This window comes from Schistocerca cancellata, chromosome 9, assembly GCF_023864275.1.
Source record: "Schistocerca cancellata isolate TAMUIC-IGC-003103 chromosome 9, iqSchCanc2.1, whole genome shotgun sequence".
Classification (NCBI taxonomy): domain Eukaryota; kingdom Metazoa; phylum Arthropoda; class Insecta; order Orthoptera; family Acrididae; genus Schistocerca; species Schistocerca cancellata.
The window spans coordinates 227461473-227486626 of NC_064634.1; the positions used below are offsets into that span (position 1 = coordinate 227461473).

The 25154-nt window shown below is 37.5% G+C and overlaps 1 protein-coding gene across 1 annotated transcript in view; it reads left to right on the top strand.

The window, feature by feature from the left end:
• The window catches only part of LOC126101301 (xanthine dehydrogenase/oxidase-like), a 188279-nt gene that overhangs the window by 126232 nt on the left and 36893 nt on the right, over window positions 1-25154 (top strand). The window contains exon 2 of the mRNA XM_049911980.1: window positions 13618-13664. Within this exon, the coding sequence (XP_049767937.1) occupies window positions 13618-13664 (47 nt within the window). The remainder of the gene's footprint in view (window positions 1-13617; window positions 13665-25154) is intronic.

Consider the following 25154-nt stretch of genomic DNA (forward strand, 5'->3'; position numbering starts at 1 on the left):
TGCTCTATAACACCGTCCGCAAGCTGCTGATCAATGAAATCCTCCACAATCCGCTGCAAATACCTCGGTATTTTGAATGGTTTACGATAAAGAGTTGCTACATTCCCTGTTGGTATCCTATGTTGAACTAATGAAGTTGCTAGTAACGGCCCTCGTGGAAAAACAAATTCTTAAATTCCCACAATAATTCTTCCATATGCTCTCTTTCTCCTCCTTTCAAATGCTTAATTTTGTCACGCAATGCAGTTCTATCGGCAGTTAGTAGTTGATCGCTTCACCTACCTCTCGAACACCAGTCTTCGTCATCTGGCACATCCAAATTTGCTACTAAAACTCCTTTCCTAAAATTCGCATCTACAGCGCTAAAATTATCCACGTTCATAGTAACTACTCGCCCGTCGTTCCCCTCCTCTGCGCGTACAACGCTACGTTTCACAAAACAACCCAACAGACCCAAAACTTCATTATCCTGAAATAGTTCAATAACACATACTGTACCCACAGGTAGATTCGACTCCACACTTACCCAAAGCGACTTTCTGGTGCCACCAGACACACACTCATGGGAATTAAGCCTTAATGCTAATGTACGCGGTTCAATTGGTTTATTCATTGTGTTGAACGCCCCTTACGACAGCTATGCATCGACAACTGTTTCCCATAGCTGAAATAACATTCCACCAAGTTCCACAGTTCGTTGTCCCAGGTCAATTTTGGCATGATGTTGATGCAAGAAATCTACTCCTAGGATCATGTCGTAGTCCTCGCTTATCTATGGTACTACCTCCATGCATGAATCAAATCGGACTTCCTCTATTCGAAAGTCAACTCTAACCGACCCCAAATGCGTGACCTCCTTATCCCCCACTCCACGCAACCTATAACGTGGTGGGTCTAGCTTCCTTCGTCCCATTATATTCCTAGTAGCCACTGACACTTACGCCCCTGTGTCCAACAAAATCTTAAACTTTTTAGTTCTTGTGGATCCTACCACTGAACATTCCACCTCTGCATACGTATTCATAGCATTGAAATTAAGCGGGAGCTCCCTTGGTGCGTCTTGGGCCTCCTCTGCCGTTTAACGCTTTTCCACCTCTCCTATCTCCACTTCTCCATCCTCCCCGCTGCCGGTTTCCACCCCTTACTTTATTCCTCGGTGACTGGGTACACTGCCTCCGCACATGTCCCGTACGACCACACTTAAAACATTTCACACCCATTGTAAACACTGTTTGCCTCCCTTGTACCCCTGTTGCCACGTCTATTTCCTCACATAGAATTGCCAGCTGAATGACCGAATACAGATCCTTCAGAGTCCCTTCACGCACTATCCGTGACATATGCGCCGGCAACTCTCTCAAAAATACATTAGGTGCCCTTTGCTTGGCCTCCTGCAACAGAACACTATTCACCTTATCGCTCTGACCTAACTCGTAAGTATACTCATTAGTTTCCCTAATCCGGTCCGCAAATTTCTCCATCGTCTCCCCCTGTCTCTTTGACATTGTACTTAACATCTCTCTAAAGCACCGAGCGCTGCTCTGTTTTTTGTACCTTTGTAAAAGCCCTTCCTTTAACTGCTTAAACTGTCCTGCCTTCCTTAAGGCCTCAGAACACCTTAAATATGTTTTCGCTTCACAAGTTAATCTAATCTTGGCCATATGTAACAACTGCTCATCAGACCAGCCATTCATCAACGCTGAAGTCTCCAAGTGCTCCACAAACGAACGCAAATCTTCAGATGCCTTCCCAGAAAACGGAATAATCAAACTCGTGGCAGCTGGATCAATCTCCTGCACCCTCAGATGTGGTTTCCCGCTCACTACTAGATGTTAATTCATTTCTCAACTGTGTATTGCCTGCTGTCAATTTTCCAACAAAATCCGTACTGCTTCTGGTTCGGACACACCTCTCGTCCCTGACTCTGCCATTGTGTGGCTTTCGTTCCCAGTTAGTCCCAAAACAAAACATTTAAGTACAAGAATTCAAAAATGGCTCTGAGCACTATGGGACTTAACTTCTAAGGTCATCAGTCCCCTAGAACTTAGAACTACTTAAACCTAACTAACCTAAGGACATCACACACATCCATGCCCGAGGCAGGATTCGAACCTGCGACCGTAGCGGTCACGTGGTTCCAGACTGTAGCGCCTTTAACCGCTTGGCCACACCGGCCGTCTAAGTACAAGAATAACCCGACTCCCTACACCTCACTATCATCATACTCGGTAACATCATACGCAAACCAATACAAAAATAACTAAATGATATGAAAAAAAATCTTACTGCCCCAAATACACCAACACTTATTCTGACAAAAAAAAAAAAAAAAAAAATACTATGCCCACGCAAAATATCTACAAATTTTTTGTGGCTCCTGGCAGGCCATACTCTAAACACAAACAAGAAAGAAAACATCCAACACTCAAAAGAAAACTGGTCAAAACTCACCACATCTTGCGACTGTAATGCAGGCGCTGGGCTCGAACACCGTACTGGACAGATGATCTTCACTATTTTGACACCAAATGTAGTGGCTGGTGCCAGGAGGTGCCGTATTAAAACTCGCCCGAGCTTTCCAAGTGATTTATTGTTTGCAACTACAGTGCCCTTATTCACCTTGGTCTGCGTCACAGGAACCCACAATGTTGAGGAAGTACCCCTGCGGTCCGTGCAATGCAATGCTGTGTCAAGCCGGCCTTGTTCGCCAGCGGAGTTGCAGCGTTGTCAGGATGCCAGCATTTGACCCGGCGGTCTACATCCCTGCCGACTCAGCACCTCTCGGTATGAGCCACAGGCGGCCAGATGCGTCCTTCTCGCCAGCGTGGCTGAGATTGCGGTGGCAACGAGCACCCGTGATCTGGAGTCTGAATCTGCGGCCCTCGCCTCGGGATACCTCTGGCGGGTGTTGAAAGCCAGGACGACTGCCCGCTGTAGTGAGCTGTGGAGTGGCCCACTGCTGGCTGGCTACGGACCCCACATTGCCCTCAGAGGGTCGAACTAGCAACCCGCCGTGGACGGGAACATTGGCGTCCCATCTGCTGCTGCGTGTAGCTGGTGGTGTGACACGCCCCGCCATCCAGGAGAGCTGCCACACTTGAAATGAATCTCGTTAGAAACCCACACCTATTTATACGCAGCTGTTAGCCTCTGTTTTGCCATACACGCTGCTTTGCGTCATTTACTCATAACACGCTAGGTTGGCCAGTGGGCCCTTTCTGCCTTTGAGTTGCGACATGCAAAACCTCTATGTATACTCTTTCATCAATTTGACGGCCCTGTGACCTCTATTCTACTTTTCAGCTGTTGGTATGCATAACTCACTGCAATCCGGCCTGCACCTGGCTGTAGCTTGTGCTGAGAATATTGCACAAAACTAACTTTCCCTATCCTAAACGGTTGTGCCACTACAGAAGTGTCGAAAATACCACATGCTGACAGCTGTGGCTCTGAAAACAGAAATGTCTGTACCATTTTTGTGACCTGACATACATTTCCAAGTAAAAAAAAGAGTGTTCCATTCCCTATACTATCACAGTATTCCATGTCAAATCCATACCTTCCTTGTGACTGCACGTCATTTTCTTCGCACATACTATATAAGCCTGATGCTCAAGGTGAACCTACCATGCATTCCCTACTACTAAGTATAATACTTCGCCAATAACTGATTTCTGGCGATACGAAACAATACTGGGCGAAAATGAGCGATTGGTGGACATGTCTTATAAGTTTTTTCCTGTGAGTGGTACTACTGTGTCTTAGAAAGAGAGACAGCCTTTATGATCATGGGTGTTCCTTGTTGAAATTTGAGAAGATTCAATATGGATGTGTGTTTGCACTGGACCATTATTCCCTCCCATATAAATTGTCCAGTTGACTACTTCTGCACATTCCCGTCTTTATTTGGTTCGGAGAACATCGATGGGGATATGTGATGTGCGCATCTAGCAGGTGGAAGACGAGTGGAAGACGCATTTTCTGCTTCTCTAGACATGAGAACCACCTTAGCTAACTTTGTTAAATTATAAGGATGTTTTGGAATCTGTTATATCACCGACATCAGTATTCACAAGTGGAAATATCAGTCTTCTATTTATATGCAGGAGGTAGAAGTGATGATTTTGTGTGGCGCTGAATACGAATTTCTACATTGCTACAGTATGTGGTGATGTATAGCTGGGTCAGTGATCGGTTTCACGCTGAAATTTTCAAGCTTCCATTGTCAGTGGCAGAGCAATGTAATTGAGGACGTCTCTGCCCGTATTTGACGATTTGTAGACAACTTTTGCAGGGTTTAACCGTCACTGCAATATGGCGATCTGTACAAAATAGTTTTGCCACTGAAAGTCTCATCTGCAAGAATAAGATTTTGTTGGACACAGGGGCATAAGTGTCAGTGGCTACTAGGAATATAATGGGACGAAGGAAGCTAGACCCACCACGTTATAGGTTGCGTGGAGTGGGGGATAAGGAGGTCACGCATTTGGGGTCAGTTAGAGTTGACTTTCGAAGCCGAACATTGCTCCCACAGTGGCAGCATCAATAATTTGGTGGGTAGATTCAGTAAAAGCTGTAGCGTTGCTCTTGGGGTGCGAAAAGAAAACGAATTGTTATTTTATATTTTTTCTTGAAAAATTTCGAAAAAATGAATATTTTGGTGGGCCATTTGGCAACAGAATCAGGGATTGATTACACTATTATAATAACATACGTTGAGCATTAAATATCTGAATAAGAGCAGCATATGATATATTTGAGATCGTTCGGAAGAAACATTATCATTTCTGTGCATTTTTATACTCGCGATGTAGTCATACCCGGAACAACACTAAGGGACCAGAAGATTTATAGACTTTGAAAGAAATGCAACACTACACAGTTAAAAAAAGAGTTGATTCAGAAATAATAGGAAAACGATAATGTTCCTTCTGCCTCATGCTGCGTTCAGCCCATCAGTGTGATCGTAATTTCTGGTGATGAACTAACACAAAATAATTATCATTCAAGTAAATAAAGAGTTCCATCATTAAGGTTAATTTACTAAAATAAGAACACTTATCTTTAACACATCTTTTTTTTAATGCTACGTACCTTTACATATTAAATTACAATAGATGACCATTATGGTTAAATACTTTATACATAACTGCCAAAAATGTCCTCTTGATGCTGTCTGTTCGTAATCAATTACAAGAAACTATATGTTTTCTGATTGGAGAAATAACAATTAGCATATTCACTCAATATTTTCACGTGAAATATAAAATAGCGTTGCGGAACACAGCAAATCCGCGTCCACCTTTCATGGAATACAAACAGTAAAAGGTAAGGCGCCAAATGCCTCGTCTGTCTTGAAACAACAGAATTCTTTTTTATATTATTAATCGATACATGCACATAGAGATTTACAAGCACCGCGCAAGAACGGCAAAGATAAAGAATAATAGATGCTGTCGCTGCTATGTGATGGTTCATTTCTTTTACTTTACAGTTCGATAACTTTAGGCGATCAGGCGTTTACTACTGAGCGTATATTAATGTTTGTGCGGCGAAAATTACTAATATTACAGAGCCAATCACAATGCTCCATTCATTCGCAAGATATCCTTCGTGCTGGGACATAGGAGCCTCTACAGACTGGTTCTAACAAAATGAGGGCAAGGTATGTTCAGCAGGCTGCTGTCACTCATCTGCCATTGCGGCATTATGACATCTCCAGACCAGCGGCTGTAGGACACCAAAAATTCCAGCCATTTTTCTCTTCTGCAGGACAGTGCTTCGAATTCTGTTGTGCAATTGTTCTGATTTTCCCATCTGAGCTTAGACAGTGCTTCCTTTCCAAACAACAAGAATACTTTTATGATTAATGGTGTGTTTGCGCAAGCATGCACATACATGATGAAGGCTTTTAGTGGTGAGAAGGTTTATCGTTTCTGAGACATATGTTGAATGCAGGACATCATGATTTCCAGATAGGGCAGCATGGGATACCTCGTTAGGACCACCATGAAGAATGCATTCGGTTTTATTCCAGGCAAGAATTTTCAATTTCAGTTCTTAGTTATTTGCCCTGTTATTTTCTTCCTGTATACTTTCATCTGCTCACAAAGTTTTTTTCCTTCTGTCTTCAGACTATTTTGAACCAGTCTTTTTAGCTACCCTACCTTGGAATTCTTCCATTTTCAATACTTTTTCTTTAAAGGCTTCTCTGTTGTTTATATATGCTGTTTTTATATTGTTTCCTTCTAAATCCTGTTGTACTTCATTGACCCACTTTTTTGTGGACTTTTCAGGTCATGTTAGTTATCTACTGTCATCTATTCGAAATAAATGTCCAATAAACATGAGTCATCTTTTTTTCATTACATTTTAAATATTTTCTATTTTCCGTCATATTTCAGCATTACTTCAAAATTTCCAACCATCTGATGTTTTTGTTGTCTTAATATTTCCCATGAACCATGGACCTTACCGTTGGTGGGGAGGCTTGCTTTCTTCAGCAATATAGATGGCCGTACCATAGGTGCAACCAGAATGGAGGGGTATCCGTTGAGAGACCAGACAAATATATCGGGGCAATGGTCTGGATGATTGACGGATCTGGCCTTGTAACATCAATCAAAAGGGACTTGCTGTGTTGGTACTGTGAACGGCTCCAAGCAAGGGGATACCACAGCCATAATTTTTCCCGAGGGCATGCACCTTTACTGTATGGTTAAATGATGATGGCATCTCTTGGATAAAATAGTCCCCCCTTTTAGATTTCTGGTCAGGGACTACTCGGGAGGACGTTGTCATCAGGAGAAACAAAACTGGTGTTCTGCAGATCAGAGCATGGAATGTCAGATCCCTTAATGGGGCAGTAGGTTAGAAAACTTAAAAAGGGAAAGAGATAGCTTAAAGTTAGAGATAGTAGGAATTAGTGAAGTTTGGTGCCAGGAGGAACTAGACTTCTGGTCAGGTGAATAAGGCATTATAAACACAAAATCAAATAACGGTAAAGCAAGACTGGGTTAAAAAAAAAAAATAGAAACATGGATAAGCTACTATGAACAGTGAATGCATTGTTGTAGCCAAGATAGGCACTAAACCCACGCCTACCACTGTAGAACAAGTTTATATGCCAAATAGCTCAGCAAATGATTAAGAGATTGAAGAAATGTTGTTGTTGTTATTGTTATGTTGTTGTGGTCTTTAGTCCAGAGACTGGTTTGATGCAGCTCTATCCTGTGGAAGGTTCTTCATTTCCTAGTAACTACTGCATCCTACATCCTTCTGAATATGCTTAGTTTATTCACCTCTTGCTCTCCCTCTACGATTTTTACCCTCCACTCTGCCCCCCAATACTAAATTGGTAATCCCTTGATGCCTCAGAACATGTCCTACCAAGCAACCCCTTCTTCTAGACAAGTTGTGACACAAATTCCTCTTCTTCCCAGCTCTATTCAGTACCTCCTCATTAGTTACATGATCTATCCATCTAATCTTGAGCGTTCTTCTGTAGCACCACATTTCGAAAGGTTGTATTCTCTTCGTGTCTAAGCTATTTATCATCCATGTTTCACATCCGTATATGGCTACACACCACAGAAATACTTTCAGAAAAGTCTTCGAGACACTTAAATCTATACTCGATGTTAACAAATTTCTCTTCTTCCAAAACGCTATTCTTGCCATAGCCAGTTTACATTTTACATCCTCCCTACTTCAACTATCATCAGCTACTTAGCTCCCCAAATAGCAAAACTCATCTACTACTTCAGGTGTCTCATTTCCTAATCTAATTCCCTCAGCATCACCCGATTTAATTCAACTACATTCCATTAGCCTCATTTTGCTTTTGTTGATGTTCATCTTATAGCCTTCTTTCAAGACACTGTCCATTTCATTCAGTTGCTCTTCCATGTCCTTTGCTGTCTCCGACAGAATTACAATGTCATTGGCAAACCTCAAAGTTTTTATTTCTTCTCCATGTATTTTTATTCCTACTCCAAATTTTTCTTTTGTTTCTCTTACTGCTTGCTCAAGGTACAGACTGAATAACAAGAAATGTAGCCTTGGAGGCACTGGAATGCCTCAGATAGATTACATGCTCATAAGACAGAGATTTAGGAATGAAGTTATAAATTGTGAGACATTTTGAGCAGCAGATATGGACTCTTACCACAATTTATTGGTTATGAACTGTAGATTAAAACTGAAGAAACTGCAAAAAGGTTAAAATGTAAGGAGATGGGAACTGGATAAACTGTAAGATCCAGAGGTTAAAGAGAGTTTCACAGAGAGGCTTGTAGAAATCCTTGGGTAACAGAAGAGTTATTGAATTTAATTGATGAAAGGAGAAAATATAAACATGCTGTAAATGAAGCTGGCAAAAAGGAATACAAATGTCTCAAAAATGAGATCGACAGGAAGTGTAGAATGGCTGAGCAGGGATGGCTAGAGGACAAATGTAAGGATGTAGAAGCATGTATCACTAGGGGTAAGACAGATACTGCATAAAGAAAAATTAAAGAGACCTTTAGTGAAAAGAGAACCACCTGTTTGAATATCAAGAGCTCAGATGGAAAAACCTGTCCTAGGGAAAGAAGGGAAAACAGAATGGTGGAATGATGATAAAGAGGGTGTGTACAAGGGTGATGTACTTGAAGGCAATATTACGGAAATGGAAGAAGACATAGATGAAAATGAAATGGGAGATATGATACTGCGTGAAGAATTTGACAGATCACTGAAAGATCTAAGTCAAAACAAGGTGGTAGGAGTAGACAACAATACATTAGAACTACTGATAGCCTTGTGAGAACCAGTCATGACAAAACTCTACTGTCTGGTGAGCAAGACATATGAGACAGGCAAAATACCACCAGTGTTCAAGATGAATATAATAATTTCAATCCCAAAGAAAGCAGGTGTTGACAGGTATGAAAATTACCGAACCATCAGTTTAATAAGTCATGGTTGCAAAATACTAACTCAAATTCTTTACAGGCAAACGGAAGAACTGGTAGAAGCTGACCTCTGGGAAGATAAGTTTGGATTCCATAGAAATGTTGGAACACACAAGGCAATACTCACCCTACAACTATCTTAGAAGATATGTAGATTTAGAAAAGCTTTTGACAATGCTGACTTATATACTCTCTTTCAAATTCTGAAGGTTGCAGGGGTAAAATACAGGAAGCAAAAGTCTATTTCCAATTTGCACAGATAGCAGGTGGCAGTCATAGGAGTCAAGGGGCATGAAAGGGAATCAGTGGTTGAGGAGGGAGTGAGACAGGGTTGTAGCCTATCCCTGATGAGGAAGCAGTGTTTCTGAAGAAGAGAAATTTGTTGACGTTGAGTATAGATTTCTCAGGAAGTCTTTTCTGAAAGTATTTGTATGGAGTGTAGCCATGTATGGAAGTGAAATGTGGATGATAAACAGTTTAGACAAGAAGAGAATAGAAGTTTTCAAAATGTGGTGCTACAGAAGAATGGTTTAGATTATGTGGGTAGATCATGTAGCTAATGAGGAGGTACTGAATAGAATTGGGGAGAAGAGGAATTTGTGGCACAACTTGACAAGAAGAAGGGATCGGTTCATAGGACACGTTCTGAGGCATCAAGGGATTGCCAGCTTAGCACTAAGGGAAACATGAAGGGTAAAAATCGTAGGAGACCAAGAGATGAACATGCTAAGCAGATTCTATGTGCTGTGATGTGATGTTCTACACTACTGGCTATTAAAATTGCTGCACTAAGAAGAAATACAGATGATAAACGGGTATTCATTGGACAAATATAGTATACTAGAACTGACATGTGATTACATTTTCACACAATTTGGGTGCATAGATCCTGAGAAATCAGTACCCAGAACAACCAACTCTGGCTGTAATAACGGCCTTGATATGCCTGGGAATTGAGTCAAACAGAGCTTCAATGGCGTGTACAGGTACAGCTGCCAATGCAGCTTTAACACGATACCACAGTTCATCAAGAGTAGTGACTGGCATATTGTGACGAGCCAGTTGCTCGGCCACCATTGACCAGACATTTTCAATTGGTAAGAGATCTGGAGATTATGCTAGCCAGGGCAGCAGTCGAACATTTTCTGTATCCAGAAAGGCCCATACAGGACCTGCAACATACAGTTGTGCATTATCCTGCTGAAATGTAGGGTTTCGCAGTGATCGAATGAAGGGTAGAGCCGCAGGTCGTAACACGTATGAAATGCAACGTCCACTGTTCAAAGGGCCGTCAGTGCAAACAAGAGGTGACCAAAACATCTAACCAATGGCACCCCGTACCATCACGCCTGGTGATATGCCAGTATGGCGAATACACGCTTACAATGTGCGTTCACCGCGATGTCACCAAACACGGATGCGATGATCATGATGCTTTAAACAGTACCTGGATTCATCTGAAAAAATGTTTTGCCATTCGTTCAACCAGGTTCATTGTTGAGTACACCATCGCAGGCCCTCCTGTCTGTTATGCGTGATGCGTCAAGGGTAACAGCAGTCATGGTCTCCGAGCTGATAGTCCATGTTGCTGCAAATGTTGTCGAACTGTTCATGCAGATGTTTGTTGTCTTGCAAACATCCCCATTTGTTGACTCAGGGATCAAGATGTGGCTGCATGATCTGTTACAACCATGTGGATAAGATGCCTGTCATCTTGACTGCTAGTGATATGAGGCCATTGGGATCCAGCATGGCATTCCATATTACCCTCCTGAACCCACTGATTCCATATTCTGCTAACAGTCATTGGATCGCGACCAACACGAGCAGGAATGTCGCAATATGATAAACCACAATCGCGATAGGCTACAATCCAATCTTTATCAAAGTCAGAAACGTGATGGTACGCATTTCTCCTCCTTACACGAGGCATCACAACAATGTTTCACCAGGCAACGCTGGTCAACTGCTGTTTGTGTATGAGAAATCGGTTGGAAACTTTCCTCATGTCAGCACGTTGTAGGTGTCGCCACCTGCACCAACCTTGTGTGAATGCTCTGAAAAGCTAATCATTTGCATATCACAGCATCTTCTTCCTGTTGGTTAAATTTTGTGTCTGTAGCACATCATCTTCATGGTGTAGCAATTTTAATTGCCAGTAGTGTATTTAAAGGTACATCATTAATATAATATAAAAATGTTTGTGGGACTCCATGAGAAATAATTTTCCAGTGTGGAGAACAGTGTCCTGTACTTGACATTACAAAAATCCATTGCTTTCTCTCTGTCAAATTTGATTTGAAATACTACCATTAATTCCATATCTTTCTAATTTATGGAGCAGTAAGGGGCGGTTAGCCACAGTGAAAAATAAGCTGATTTTCTCAGCAAATTCATTGATGGAAGTTGTTGTACTCTTGCCTTTCTGGGAGCAAAAATGGTTTAATGTGATGATAACTGGTTTTTGCTATGAAGTAATTGGTCTGAGTTGAAATTATGTTTTCAAATACTTTTGAAAAGGCAGGAGAACACTTACAAGTTGTCAGTTTCCTGCATCTCCCTTTAAGCTTTCCTTGAATAATGGGTTTACTCTAACATACTTTAGAGCAGCTAGAAACTTCAAATGACTGATTAATTAGTACAGATGTCCTGATATTATATGAGAAACTGTTTTAATTACTGTTGGGGTATTTCATCCCTCCCAGTACAAGTTTTATTTCTTAAGACAAATACTATTTTTTCTACGTGTTTGGCTGTAATTCTTTCAAATTTATTAGATCTTCCCTCTGAAAAGTTCCCATAACAAAAAACAAAACAATAACATTCCTGCTGTCTTTAAAATAATTGAAACTAACTGGGATCAAATATTTGCACTGAATTTTATAATACTGTACTGAGCTTAATAATATTGATAAATTAATTCATATAATGTGGCAATAAAAACTTTTAATGTTATCCAGTTAAATATCAGTATCTGCAGAAAGTGAAGTAGTGAGTGAATTCAATGAACTTATACTTGACTCTCTGAATCTGTGTTGAAAAGATGATCTGCTGCTGTTGCTGTAGAAAAGAAGGTTCAAATCTGGGTAAAAGAACAGCTGACCACAGTGAGAAAATTGCTTGCATTAATTTGTGCCACACAGTTTTCAATTTTGAAGTAATTTAATTGTATCTCAAAGTTATCCATATAATGAGCAGGCAGTAGTGCAACTAAGCTAAACTGGCATAGTGTGTGCCTTGAAGAATTATTATATATTTACAAATCAGACTGGCATAGAGGTCACCATTATAGTTTGCGCAAAACTGATCTATAACAGTGGTCCTGGCATGGGCCTTATAGACATTTAGCTACAATGCCAATGATTTTTAAAACCAGAAAATTTATGAAATGCAATGAAATTTGACATATACCTAAACAGAAAATTACATGGAATGAACCATAAAATAAAATCTATTTAGACAGTAAATGTTTCCCATTTCAGAACAGTCTCATTCTCAATTAAAATAGTGAGACATTTAAACATAGCAACGCATATTGCATTTTAGTGGATTGCATGAAAAATATGGAATACAGTTTCCTCCTAGCAAGTTTCCTAGCATCAATTAGAAAGTACTTCATTTCAGTTATAGAAATCTTGCAAAAGCAGTCTGGACATTCCTCAGAGTAGTTTGTTTACATATCTACAGTTAGCTTTCCTGTTAATAACAGTTATTACATTTCACATAGCCAGGAAAATGCTTTGCACTTTTATAATAAGACTCATAATTTAATTTAATTCTTTTTTTAGTTGAAAATAATGTCTCACAGTCAATGGTAGTAACCTTATTTTAGTGATTTTAAGTAACTATCATGGTTTCGAACATTCCTATCAGTTACAGTGTCTACTTGAGGCATAAGAAATACTTTGTACAGGCTTATTTCATCATAACAGTTCCCAAAGTGTAGTATTACTTATATTACCCATACTTGGCTATGCCTATGATTACTGTTGACAAGTTATTTGCTTTTCATTCAATCAAATTTGAGTGAGAATCTGGTGGTTGTAAAATTTAAAAAAGTTGAGAAGGTCGTAGCTGTTACATTTCGCATATTATCCCAACTGAAACCAAAGTGATTGACATAGATTATGTAAGCACTTACATTAACATGTGATTGTGCTGTATTTGTAAACATATTCTTCAAAATACTCTGATATTTCCAAAGGATTTACACTGCATGTGTCACTCAACTTAATTTTAAATATATGTGGAGTGCCACCTATGACACTAAATTCATATCTCATCACTGACTGTACTGCTTATGGATTTATTTGTACAGTTCAGAGTTAATTTTTTTGTGTGCCATTTCCTTTGCAGCATTCACCACCTGCCCAAATAAAGCGTTATGCCATTTTGCATGTATTATAAAAACTATACATATAATACTTTTCAGTTCATTGTGTAACTGTCTTTTCCAAGCACTTGAAATTTTTTTAGCACCATTTATACATATTAGTTTGCTTAATGTTGCAGGATGGTGTGTTGGCCTAATGACATTTGACACTTAAATGACTGACCTAAATGATCTTTCTGAAAAGAAATATTTGTTAGTATTTATTATTGTGTGCATTCCAAGTACTACTAATGTTATAGTATATTTACATAATGTGTCTGAATATTTCAGGTTCCAGAAAGTGGTTGTGTTTTACATCAATGGAAGGAGGTATGAAGGTGAGTTCACCAGTCTATATAAGGAAATTTGTAGCTATCAGATATCTTCTAAAAGAGTTCTTTACTAACAGAAAATTACATACAACCTTGTAATCTTACCCTCCCACACATCACAATTAATGTTCTTATCCTTCACACATATTTTGAAAGCATCAGGAGGAGTAAGATTACAAAAGAAGAACTTTTTACTTATTTTGATTACCTTGGTATTGTTGTTGTAGGCTCCAAGCCTAGGGGTACACTCTTGCTGCTGAAAATTTTGATTTAACAGGTTCCTGCACACGAAATGACTGATGAAGATATGCTTTTTGCTATGATTTTATTTTATTTTATCCCTGTTGTGACTCACCGATCTTTGAAAGTGCGCATCCTCTGTATGCGGCGCTGTCTGCCAACTATGCACCTAAGCGGCCAGCCAGCCAGCGGCCGCTAGACTTGGACTCAGTTCTGATTTAACTGTTAAAGTGTACACATGTCTTACTTTGTTTACTTGATCTGTGACTTACATGTATTGCAGTGTCCTTGAAATATATTTGTTCAACTTGAAGTTATAACAATCCCATTCTTCTAAATTACACCGACTTTATAATTTCCACATTCAAAAAACCAGTAGTTACAATGTTGGTGACAAACTCGTAAAAACGTCTGCTTCCGTTTAAGGCATGCCCACTACTACTTTCATTTGTCGGTACTCCCAGTTTCCAAAGAGTTTACAAAGCAAAACAGTTTACAAACTTTCACAACAGGAAAAGGATCTTTACAAATTATGTCATTATTTCATAAATAAATCCAGAAACAAATTTATTAATTAGTGTTTGACTGAACAATTAATAATATGAATTTTAAGTATGCCATAAATTTTGTAATTTCAGTTATTTTGAAAAGAAGAGTAATTTTAACTGTTAGTACATATCGATTGTAACACATTAAATACATCATATAGAAAATCATATGATTTCTTTTAGCAAAACAGCTGAGATAATTTTAACCTGAAAAAAAGGTTAGAAGAGGATGATTCATTATGATGACCCCCTCACAAAATTTGGAAACAGAGTGTTTATAATATTTTGTGACAGACTATAATATTTTCCAGACAGTCCAGGATAGTAGATGGATGTATAGAAGTATCGGATATAAAAATATTACAATGGCCGTAAGAAAAATATTTACTATAAAAATTTATAATCTATACATATATTAGGATATGGCATTCACATTTTCAGATCTGTGAAACATACTGTTACAAGACAAATAATTTGAGGTCAAAACTATAACATTACACCACTAAACTACAGAAATAATTACAGAGACAATGTAAGTTACTAGAGTTTATAAACTTTAAGTTAAGATCTATACAATCAAATCCTCAAAATCTTCAAAAGAGAACAGCAAAAATTTAGAGCCTAAGAGTATGGTGAGTGAGCTGACTCGAAAAACTCACAGTGAGGGGTACAGACCAGCAAAAGTATACTCAATCATGAGTAGGAATCGATCAGCCATATAAACCAGAGTATTTGGGGATATGTTGGCTCATGAAAGAACAAAATAATGGAAAAATATTAGGGCCTGAGACTATGATTTGGGTACCGACCCATGAATCTGAACCACACCGGGTACAAACCACCGAAAAAGTTTAGACACGACAAGATGAAGAAAGTTCATAACAATATCAATGAATTCAGGCATATGCAATGAGCAATTGCTAGAAGCATCCAGCCTCAATCAGTGGGTGGTCATTCTCTTTGGGTACAAAGGCACACACATACACACACACACACACACACACACACACACACACACACACACACACACACACAGTCACAATGACAAAACAGAGCTAAGCATGAGTCTGTGCACAACTCAAGATCTAATCAGATACAATACTGCAATACTCAGGATAATTTTAGGTAAAAATAGTCATAAATTAGTTTTGAATGATGACACAATCCAGTAGCTTATTAACCAAACTCAGAATATGAAAGCAGCCATGTGTACATCTTATTATATTGTCCATACTAGTGAATGTCTTCCACACTAACCTAAGCATACAAAGACCTAGAATATTCATTTACAAATGATAGAAAAACACATACTGATTTAAACTCACATAATGATTGGAGAGTCAACCCCCCCCCCCCCCCCCCCCCGCAGAAAAAGATGCATTTATGCTGGATAACACAGTTAATAACAGTTTTGGATAACTTACTCCTTAGAGTTCTCATCACACACTCCAGTGGAGAGGTGACATCCATACTACATTCATGGCAAACAAAACTCAATAACTTCTCATCAAATCCTGAAACATTGTTTTCAGTACTAAATATGTTGTTCAATACCTCCTTCGCATCACACAAGATATGTTCTCCTTAGATATTTTACAGTCAGTTATATGGGATTTATGTCAGGTGAAATTAAAAAGTGTTCACTTAAGAAACATTAATAAACAAAGTTAAATGCAATGAAAAGGATGGACTAACAAGGTAATACACACAGATATGCTCAGACAGTATTCATGATCTTTACAGTACAAATTATGAATACTGTCCAATTTCAAAACTGTAAAATGCTCCACTCATTTAGTGTCATGGCATCTATATATTAAATTCTAAAGCAAAAATCTATTACAGAACATAATTATACATTGTATCATAGATTTTTATCCAGTCAACAGAAAAGACAAAACTTTAAAAATCACAAAATCTTACATACTAAATTCCAGGCAAACAAAACACAGTTATATAGTCTTATGAACCTACAGATAGATTTAAACTCAGTCAATGGATAAAATAAAACTGTAGAAATCACGTCATCTTACATACTAAATTCATGACAATGTAAAAAAGAACTAACAAGCAAAAATTACATACTTATGGATCATGTCTATGAACACTTTAGATTTCTCTTTGGCTTTCACCAACACAAGATCTCCTACTCAAAATTTAGAAAATCTACCTTTATCATCATATTTCTGCTTTCTCCTAGCCCCTGTTGTTTCATCATCTTCCTAAGTCAATAGATAAGACAGAACTTTAAAACTGCATGATCTTACATACTATATTTCAGATAGGTCAAAACACAATTATATAATTTTATGGATCTACAAATGGATTTAAACTCAGTCACTGGATAAGATAAGACTTTAAAAACTACATGTTCTTACAATAATAATAGTAATAATAATTTTATTGTCTTTAAGCCATTACAGCAATAGACAAAGTCATACACACAATACAATACAGTACAGTACATGCTATAAAAGAACAGAATTGTTAAGAACGTTAAAATATCACAGGTCATGAAATCCTTTATATTGTAGAATGGGTTTACAACTAACCAGTCATAAAGTGTTTGTTTGTATTGTTGCTCTGGTAAATTTTGTATAGCTTGTGGAAGTTTGTTAAATAATTTGTGGCCCATAAGTTCGTAACTGTTAACTGATTTTAACAGTCTGTGGTAGGGCGTATAGATAGAGCAGTTTGTCCTAGTGCTGGAACAATGTATATTTGCCCTGCGTTTAACTTTAGGCAAGTTCTTTTTTGTGTAGATTAAAACATAATAAATATATAGGTTTATTACTGTCATGATTTTTTGTTGAGTAAACAAAGGTTTACAATGAGCCTTGTATGGTGAGCCTGTAGTTATCCTAATAGCTTCCTTTTTCAGCAATAGTATATCATGCACACAAGTGGAGTTTCCCCATAAAATGATACCATAGGATATGATGCTTTGGAAAAATGAGTAGTAAGATACTCTAACATAATTTTTAGGTACACAGTGCATTAATTGCCTTAACAAATAGATCACCCTAAACAATTTACTACTAATATACTTAATATGTGGATTCCAAGAAAGTTTATCATCCAAATATACCCCCAAAAATTTAACACAACTAGGATCATCTGATGGAAACTTGTCTGTTAAATTAAATACCATCTGCTGGGTTTTGCTTTCATTAAGCAAGAACCCATTTGCTTTACACCAGAGTGAAGCTTTCTCAATTGTCTCTGTAACACATGCTTTAAGGCTATTAAGATCATTAATGCTGTTCAGAAACATTGTATCATCAGCATAGAGTACTGTTCTGGATTTAATAAGTGATGACAGGTCATTTATCATTATTAGGAAAAGGAAAAGGGCCCAGCATGGATCCCTGCAGAACACCTACCTTAACTTGTTCTATACTGGACATTTCTTTCCCAACACAGACGGCTTGCTTATGGTTTTGTAAATATGATCTTAATAGCTTAAGGCTGTTACCTTTAACACCATAAAAGTCCATTTTTTTGAGTAGTAGTGTATGTTCTAACAGTCAAAGGCTTTGCTTAGGTCACAAAAAGTCACTTGAGCAAAGCATTTATCTTCAAATACTTGATGGATGTATTTAACAACATTGTCTATGGCATCAATGGTTGACAGGTTTTTCCTAAAGCCATACTGTGATCCACTTATTAATCCTATGTTATCAAAGTAAACAGATAATTGTTGGTAATTATGCATTCTAGAACTTTTGAAAAAACTGGGACTATGGATATTGACCTGTAACTTGAGACAGAATTTTTATCTCCTTTTTTATGTACTGGAACTACTCTAGACAGTTTAAGCTCATCAGGGAAAAATCCCTCCAGTATACACTTGTTTATACAATATGTTAGGGGGTACACTATGCAGTCTATTACTTTCTTCCACATGCTACAAGTCATATATGTCTACACTGTCTGATGATTTTAACTGCTTCGCTATTCTTAACACAAAACCAGGTTAGACCTCAGAAAAATTGAAGGTGCTTGTGTTTTTTGATGACCTAGCAATATTTTTTGACAGTAACTGTGATGAGCTGATTTCAGGTTTAATTATAGCACTTCCTACTTCCTCAACTGATTTAATTAAAAAGTCATTAAATTCCTGGGGAGAGATACTAATTTTGTCACTTCTTTTATATTTGCTGACACTATTTATTAGTGTCCATGCTGCTTGCACTTATTGGTGGATTTCTCAATACTTCTGAGATTGTGTGCTTGTTTGGCTTCCACAGTTGCTTTTTTGTACTCATTCCTAGATCTAACATAGGCTAATTTAGCACGGTTGGTTTTCAGATTTTTATAAATATTGTACAACAACATAATTTGATTTTGCATAGTAGACAGAAGTTTTGTATACCATGTATTTTGTCTATTTGGAACTTTTGCCTTTAGGACTCTGTCAGTTACTTTGCATTTCTTTATTGGAATGCAGTCATTAAAGTGTCCCAAAAATGCTTTGAGAAACCTATCAAATAGTACCTTTCCTGGCAGATAATTGCTTAGAGTATAATGTGTCTCATCATAACACAGGCCAAACCAATCTCTGTTAGAAAGGGGCGTATGAAACCTGTCAATTTTCTCATCTGTGACTGGTCTAGTGACCACAACTTCTGGGACAAGCTTATTTACATTACTCTTATCAAGAGGGAACCTACTTGTATAATTTAAAGATACTGAAACATGATCAGAATATGGAAATATTGTCACAAAACATGATTCTTCTGTTGTTTTAAAATTTACAAAAATATTGTCAAGACATGCATGTACTCTCGTAGGCTTGTTATTGACTGAATGTAAGTTGCACTGTCTTAGTAGGTTTTGGAGTTCAGTTACAGTACGTTTTTGTGTTGTAACATTGAATTCAGCATTCACATCTCCACCTATCACAATATCATAATGTATCCATCTAGTATCTGAAAGTACATGTAACAGCAGGTCCAGTACAGGGAAATTACAACTAAATTAAAACTGTCTATTACTATACCAGCAGCTTCAAAGTTTTGTTCATCACACAGAAAATCTAGATCTAATCTATTGACTGTACCGTTAAGTGACTTGTTAACATATATTGCCACAGCACCTCTTAAATCCAATTTTCTGCAGTAGCTACTGGCTAGATTATAATTATCAAATTTAATAAATGTAAGTTCACTCTCACTAGCCCAGTGTTCACTTAAACAAAAGATATCAAACTTATTTTCTAATCCAAAGTCATTGACAAAAAATTCTTTATCCCTTACTCCTTCAATGTTAAGATAACAGATTATAAAATCAAACCTGTCTTTCTTTACAGATGCACTATTTTGCTGAGAGGCTATTAAATCTCTGGCACTATTTATCTTGCTGCCTTCTACTAAAAAATCATTTAGACTTAATGGAGGTACAGTTTTCCATTTGCCCGCTACACTTGATACTGCTTCTACTCTTGGTACACTTGTTGCTGAATATGCTGGCACATACTACATTCATGGCAAACAAAACACAATCACATAGTATTATAAATCTACAAACATAGTGAATATTTTCTTCTAGACTAGGTATCATTATGCATCCATATTCATATGTCTTGTCATCTATACTAAACATTAACAGTACCTGGCTTTCACATATTTGCTTTGCATACCAGTGACACCTCTTATGTTTACATGTGCAATCGACATTTCCACAAAATTCTTTCTATACTGGATCTTGTCTCTAAATTGTTCAGACATGTCACAAATTGAACTACCTGTATCAATGAAACAGTTCCCTTCCCACTGATCAATCTTAATGTAAGGGCACCCAAAATGTGAATTCTTTTATCTGTTATTAGACACCTCATGTAAAATATCACTTTCAATTTCATGACATGCTACATCTACATTGTTTTTGCAAGGTTTTATCAACTTCACTGGTATCATGGAATTACATTGGTTACACATGTTGTCAGGTAAAGATTGAACACACTGCATGGGTTCCATAGCACAACTAACATTACTTACTACAGAACAAATACAGAATATATTGCTGTCAAAATTACATTTGCTACGTGTATCTTCTTTCACTTCATTCCACCAATTTGGACACAAATTTTGACTAACCACTGCTAACTTATTCCAGAATACAAATTTATCTATGTTATCATCAATATGGCCCTAAAGAAATTTCAAAAATTTTCACCTTTGTTCTCTAAGCTTACAGGAACCCACATTTACTGTCTGGATCATTACTCTGCATGACATGAATAAAAAACTGGTTTGACTGGACTGGTATTCCATGAATCTCAGTTACATCATCATAAACAACACTTATGTTACCTGTATTTGCAAATAGCTCAGAGACTTCATTATTTTTAAACTCCACAAAAACCTGATATTCATCATTATCATCGCTTCATCATCATAGTCTTTGAAAATTACTGCAACAACATCATTAACATCACAATTCTCATCACTCTCAAAGTTACACACCTCACTTACATTCTTTTGCAGTAAGCTACCAGTCTGAGACTGATCAACCTCAATCAATTCACAGCTCTCATTCACACCTACATAAAAAATACCACCTAATTCTGATCCAATTCAGTCATCAATTGTTTTCTGTATATCAATAACACTGTTTTCTGACCAAAAGAAAAATCATTAGTACACACTACATCAAAATTCTCATTACTCTCACATACTGGTTTGTGATTAGTATCTACATCATTATAATTAAACATAGTATTCCAAAACTTTTAATCAAAACATAAATGAGAAATCTGATGTTTCTTCTGTTCAACTTTGGATTCCTATGCTACATTATTAATACTATTATTATGGAAACTTCCTGACTGATTACAACTTTGTGCCAGACCAATATTCGAACTCGGGAACTTTGTCTTTCGCGGGCAAGTGCTCTACCAACTGAGCTACCCAAGCATGACACATGACCTGTCCTCACAGCTGTAACTGCATCAGTACCTCATTCCTGCCTTCCAAACTTCAAAGAAGCTCTTGTGGTAGAGCACTTGCCCACGGAAGGCAAAGATCCTGAGTTCGAGTCACCGTCCAACACACAGTTTTAATCTGCCAGCAAGTTTCATTTCAGTACACACTCTGCTGCAGAGTGAAAATTTCATTCTGGAAACTATTATTATTGGCTAAATGTAAGTGTAAATTGGGGGTTCTGTACATATTGTCAATGCAAGTTTCTTGAACTACTGACATTTTTTGATCTAAAATATTTACATTAATTAGAATACAGTTTTCTACATTCAAAATCTTTTGATCTAAAGTAATGAAGTTCTGTTCCATTTATCCTCTACGACCTTCTGTTGAAGTCTCATGTCATTAACATTCTTCTACTGTTGTGAAGATTGTGCAACTAGCTGATTTTCCAAAACAATAACCGAGCGAGGTGGCGCAGTGGTTAGACACTGGACTCGAATTCGGGAGGACGACGGTTCAATCCCGCGTCCAGCCATCCTGATTTAGGTTTTCCGTGATTTCCCTAAATCACTCCAGGCAAATGCCAGGATGGTTCCTTTGAAAGGGCACGGCTGACTTCCTTCCCCATCCTTTCCTAATCCGATGAGACCGATGACCTCGCTGTCTGGTCTCCTTCCCCACACAACCAACCCAACCCAAAACAATAAAATTAATTTCTAATACATTGACTTTTCCTTTCACACTTTTTAATCAACCTGAAACCCATTTTTTAACTCCAAAACCTGATTACTTAGTTGGACTATTTCGTATTGTACCCTGTCCATTTTAATATTGTATTCAGATCATATTTCCATTAACTGACCATGGACTGCACTAAATTTGCTATTGTTATTTTTTTTTCTATTAACTGATCATTAAGTACACTCAATTTTGCCAAAATCAACAGCATAATATTGGTTTTCATTGTTCTTTGATTTCTAGACTTTCATTTGGTTCAAACATGCCTAGGCTATGTCCTACAGCTTTCACTTCATCACCACTACCCTCAACTCTACTCATTTTGCTAGCAGTCACATGAGTCCACCAAGAAAAATAAATTTCACAAATGGTTTGTACTTATCTTTCCTGATGTCCTTCATCATAGTTGTCAAGTCCACTTTCAGTTCATACAATCTGTTATTGTTGATATCTTATGAAATTCTCATCACTGTTGATGACTTTGTTGGGCAGTTCTCTGGTCTTCTTTTGTCAATTAATTGTAACTTCCAAATCTTCATGTACATAAAAACTGCAAATATACACATCCAAAATCGATTCTTCTTCTGCAACAGACAAAACTTCATTATAAATCAACGTAAATCAGGTGATGCCACCACTTGTAATCCTACCCTCTCACACATCACCATTAAAGTTCTCATTCTTTGCATGCATTTTGAAAACTTGGAGAGGAGTAAGATTACAAAAGCAGAACTTTATACTTATCTTGATTGTCTTGGTATTGTTGTTGTAGGCTTCAAGTCTAGGGGTACATTCTTGCTGCTGAAAATTTTGATTTAACAGGTTCCTGCAGACAAAATAACTGTTGAAAATTTGCCTGTTTCCATGCCTTCATAATTTCCACATTCAAAAAACCAATAATTACATTGTTGGTAAAAACGTCTACTTCCATCTGAGGCATGTCCACTACTCTGTTCATTCATTGGTACTCCCAATTTCCAAAGTGTTTACAAACCAAAACAGTTTACAAACTTTCTTGACAGGAGAAGAATCTTTATCAAATTATATCATTATTTCATAAATAAATCCAGAAAAAAATTAATAATTAGCATTTGATTGCATAATTAATAAATTGAATTTGAAGTATGCCAGAAATTTTGTAATTTCAATTATTTTGAAAAGAAGAAGAATTTTAAATGTTAGTACATATCAATTGTAACACATTAATTTCTTTATTTACACATTTTAAGCTGAAATATAATACATCATATACAAAACCAGATGAATTCTTTTAGTGAAACAGCTAAGATAATTTTAACCTATGCAGGAATTGATAGTATATGTGCTATTGGTTATCTCTACAAAAGTAAAAGGTAGTGTTAGAGGAGGACAATTCATTATAACCTTACTGCATTAAAAATTTGACAAGTTAACTAACTATTGGAAGAGTAACAGCTATCTAATTGTAATTATTTGTTAACAGTGGAAGAAATGAAGGTAATTTTTCACCAATGAGCAGCTGACAGGCATCTAACCCAGAGAGATTTTCTCACTGAACGTTCTGACAATGATCTTCTTCAGAATTAAATAAAAGAAAAAGAGAAATGGAATGACACAGCTGCAGTATCTCAACTGGTTACCTTGTCAGAACACTACAGCATGACTGGAATGAAGTGTTAAGTGAAATTATTAAGAAGTAAAAGGAGAACAGAAAGGGGAAGAAGGAATAGAGGAAAATGAATTGATCCATGTATCTTATGTAATAATATTAGATGTAATAAATTAGCAGGTTCAATCCTAGAGTAATCCATCACAAATATAAACATTTTTTGATTTGCACAACTAAAATTTATGTCAAAAAACAAAGATGATGTGACTTACCAAATGAAAGTGCTGGTAGGTCGACAGACACACAAACAAACACAAACATACACACAATGTATGTATGTTTGTGTTCGTTTGTGTGTCTGTCGACCTGCCAGCACTTTCATTTGGTAAGTCACATCATCTTTGTTTTTAGATATATTTTTCCTTCATGGAATGTTTCCTTCTATTATAACCATAAAATTTATGTCATTCATATAGGAAATGGCAAAAGGGCAGTTTGAAGTATAGCATTAGGATTTATATTATTAATCAAATTCTTTGCAAGAATATGTAATGAAAACAGTATTATACTTTAGGGATGAACCAAATACAGTCTTGAATCTAGTATTCAGGAGGATTGAGGCTCTATTCTCAAACTGGTCATTCTGATTAAGGTTTTCTGAAGTTACTCTAAAATACTCTAAATACTCTAAAATACTCTAAAATACTCCCAGCAAATGTTGGAATGGTTCCCACTGTAAGCATCATCATTATCCAGTTAAAAACTTAATTAGAATTTCAAGTTTGGGTAATTATGATCTATGAAGGCCTCAGAAAGGCCCTCGGTATTTTTTGAGAGGTTATACTCATCACTACAGGCACATTGGCCATGGGTGGCTAGGCTGTGTCAACCCCTGTTACCTTTCCATAATTTCTTAACCTTGGACCTTGCTTCACCATCATTCTCCAAATTCCTTAACATGCACATCAACTTTCCATCCATGGAAAGAACCTCAATCCACCACCTAAAAGCTGATCCTGCCCTCATAATCCTACCTGCCAACAAAGGCTCCACCACTATTGCTTTCAACTGCAAGGATTGCCTGGCAGAAGGACTACACCATCTGTCAGATTCATTGACCTACAAACCCTGCCACAGGCACCATTCCAGAAATTCAGCAGGATCTCAAGTCTCTCCTCAAATCCATAGGCCCATCCCAGAACCTCTTCCCGACATCCATCTCTCTCCTCTCCCCTACCACTCCTCATGCTCCTATCTTCTACATGCTTCCTAAAGTTTATAAACACAACCAACTAGGATGCCCCATTGTGTTTGGTTAGTGTGCTCCACTGACAGAATCTTTGTTTTCATAGACGAACACCTTCAGCCTCTTAGTTGCAACCCACCCTCCTATATAAAAGATACCAACCATTTCCTCCGCTGACTCTCCACAGTTCCTGTTCCTTTACTAGGTCGT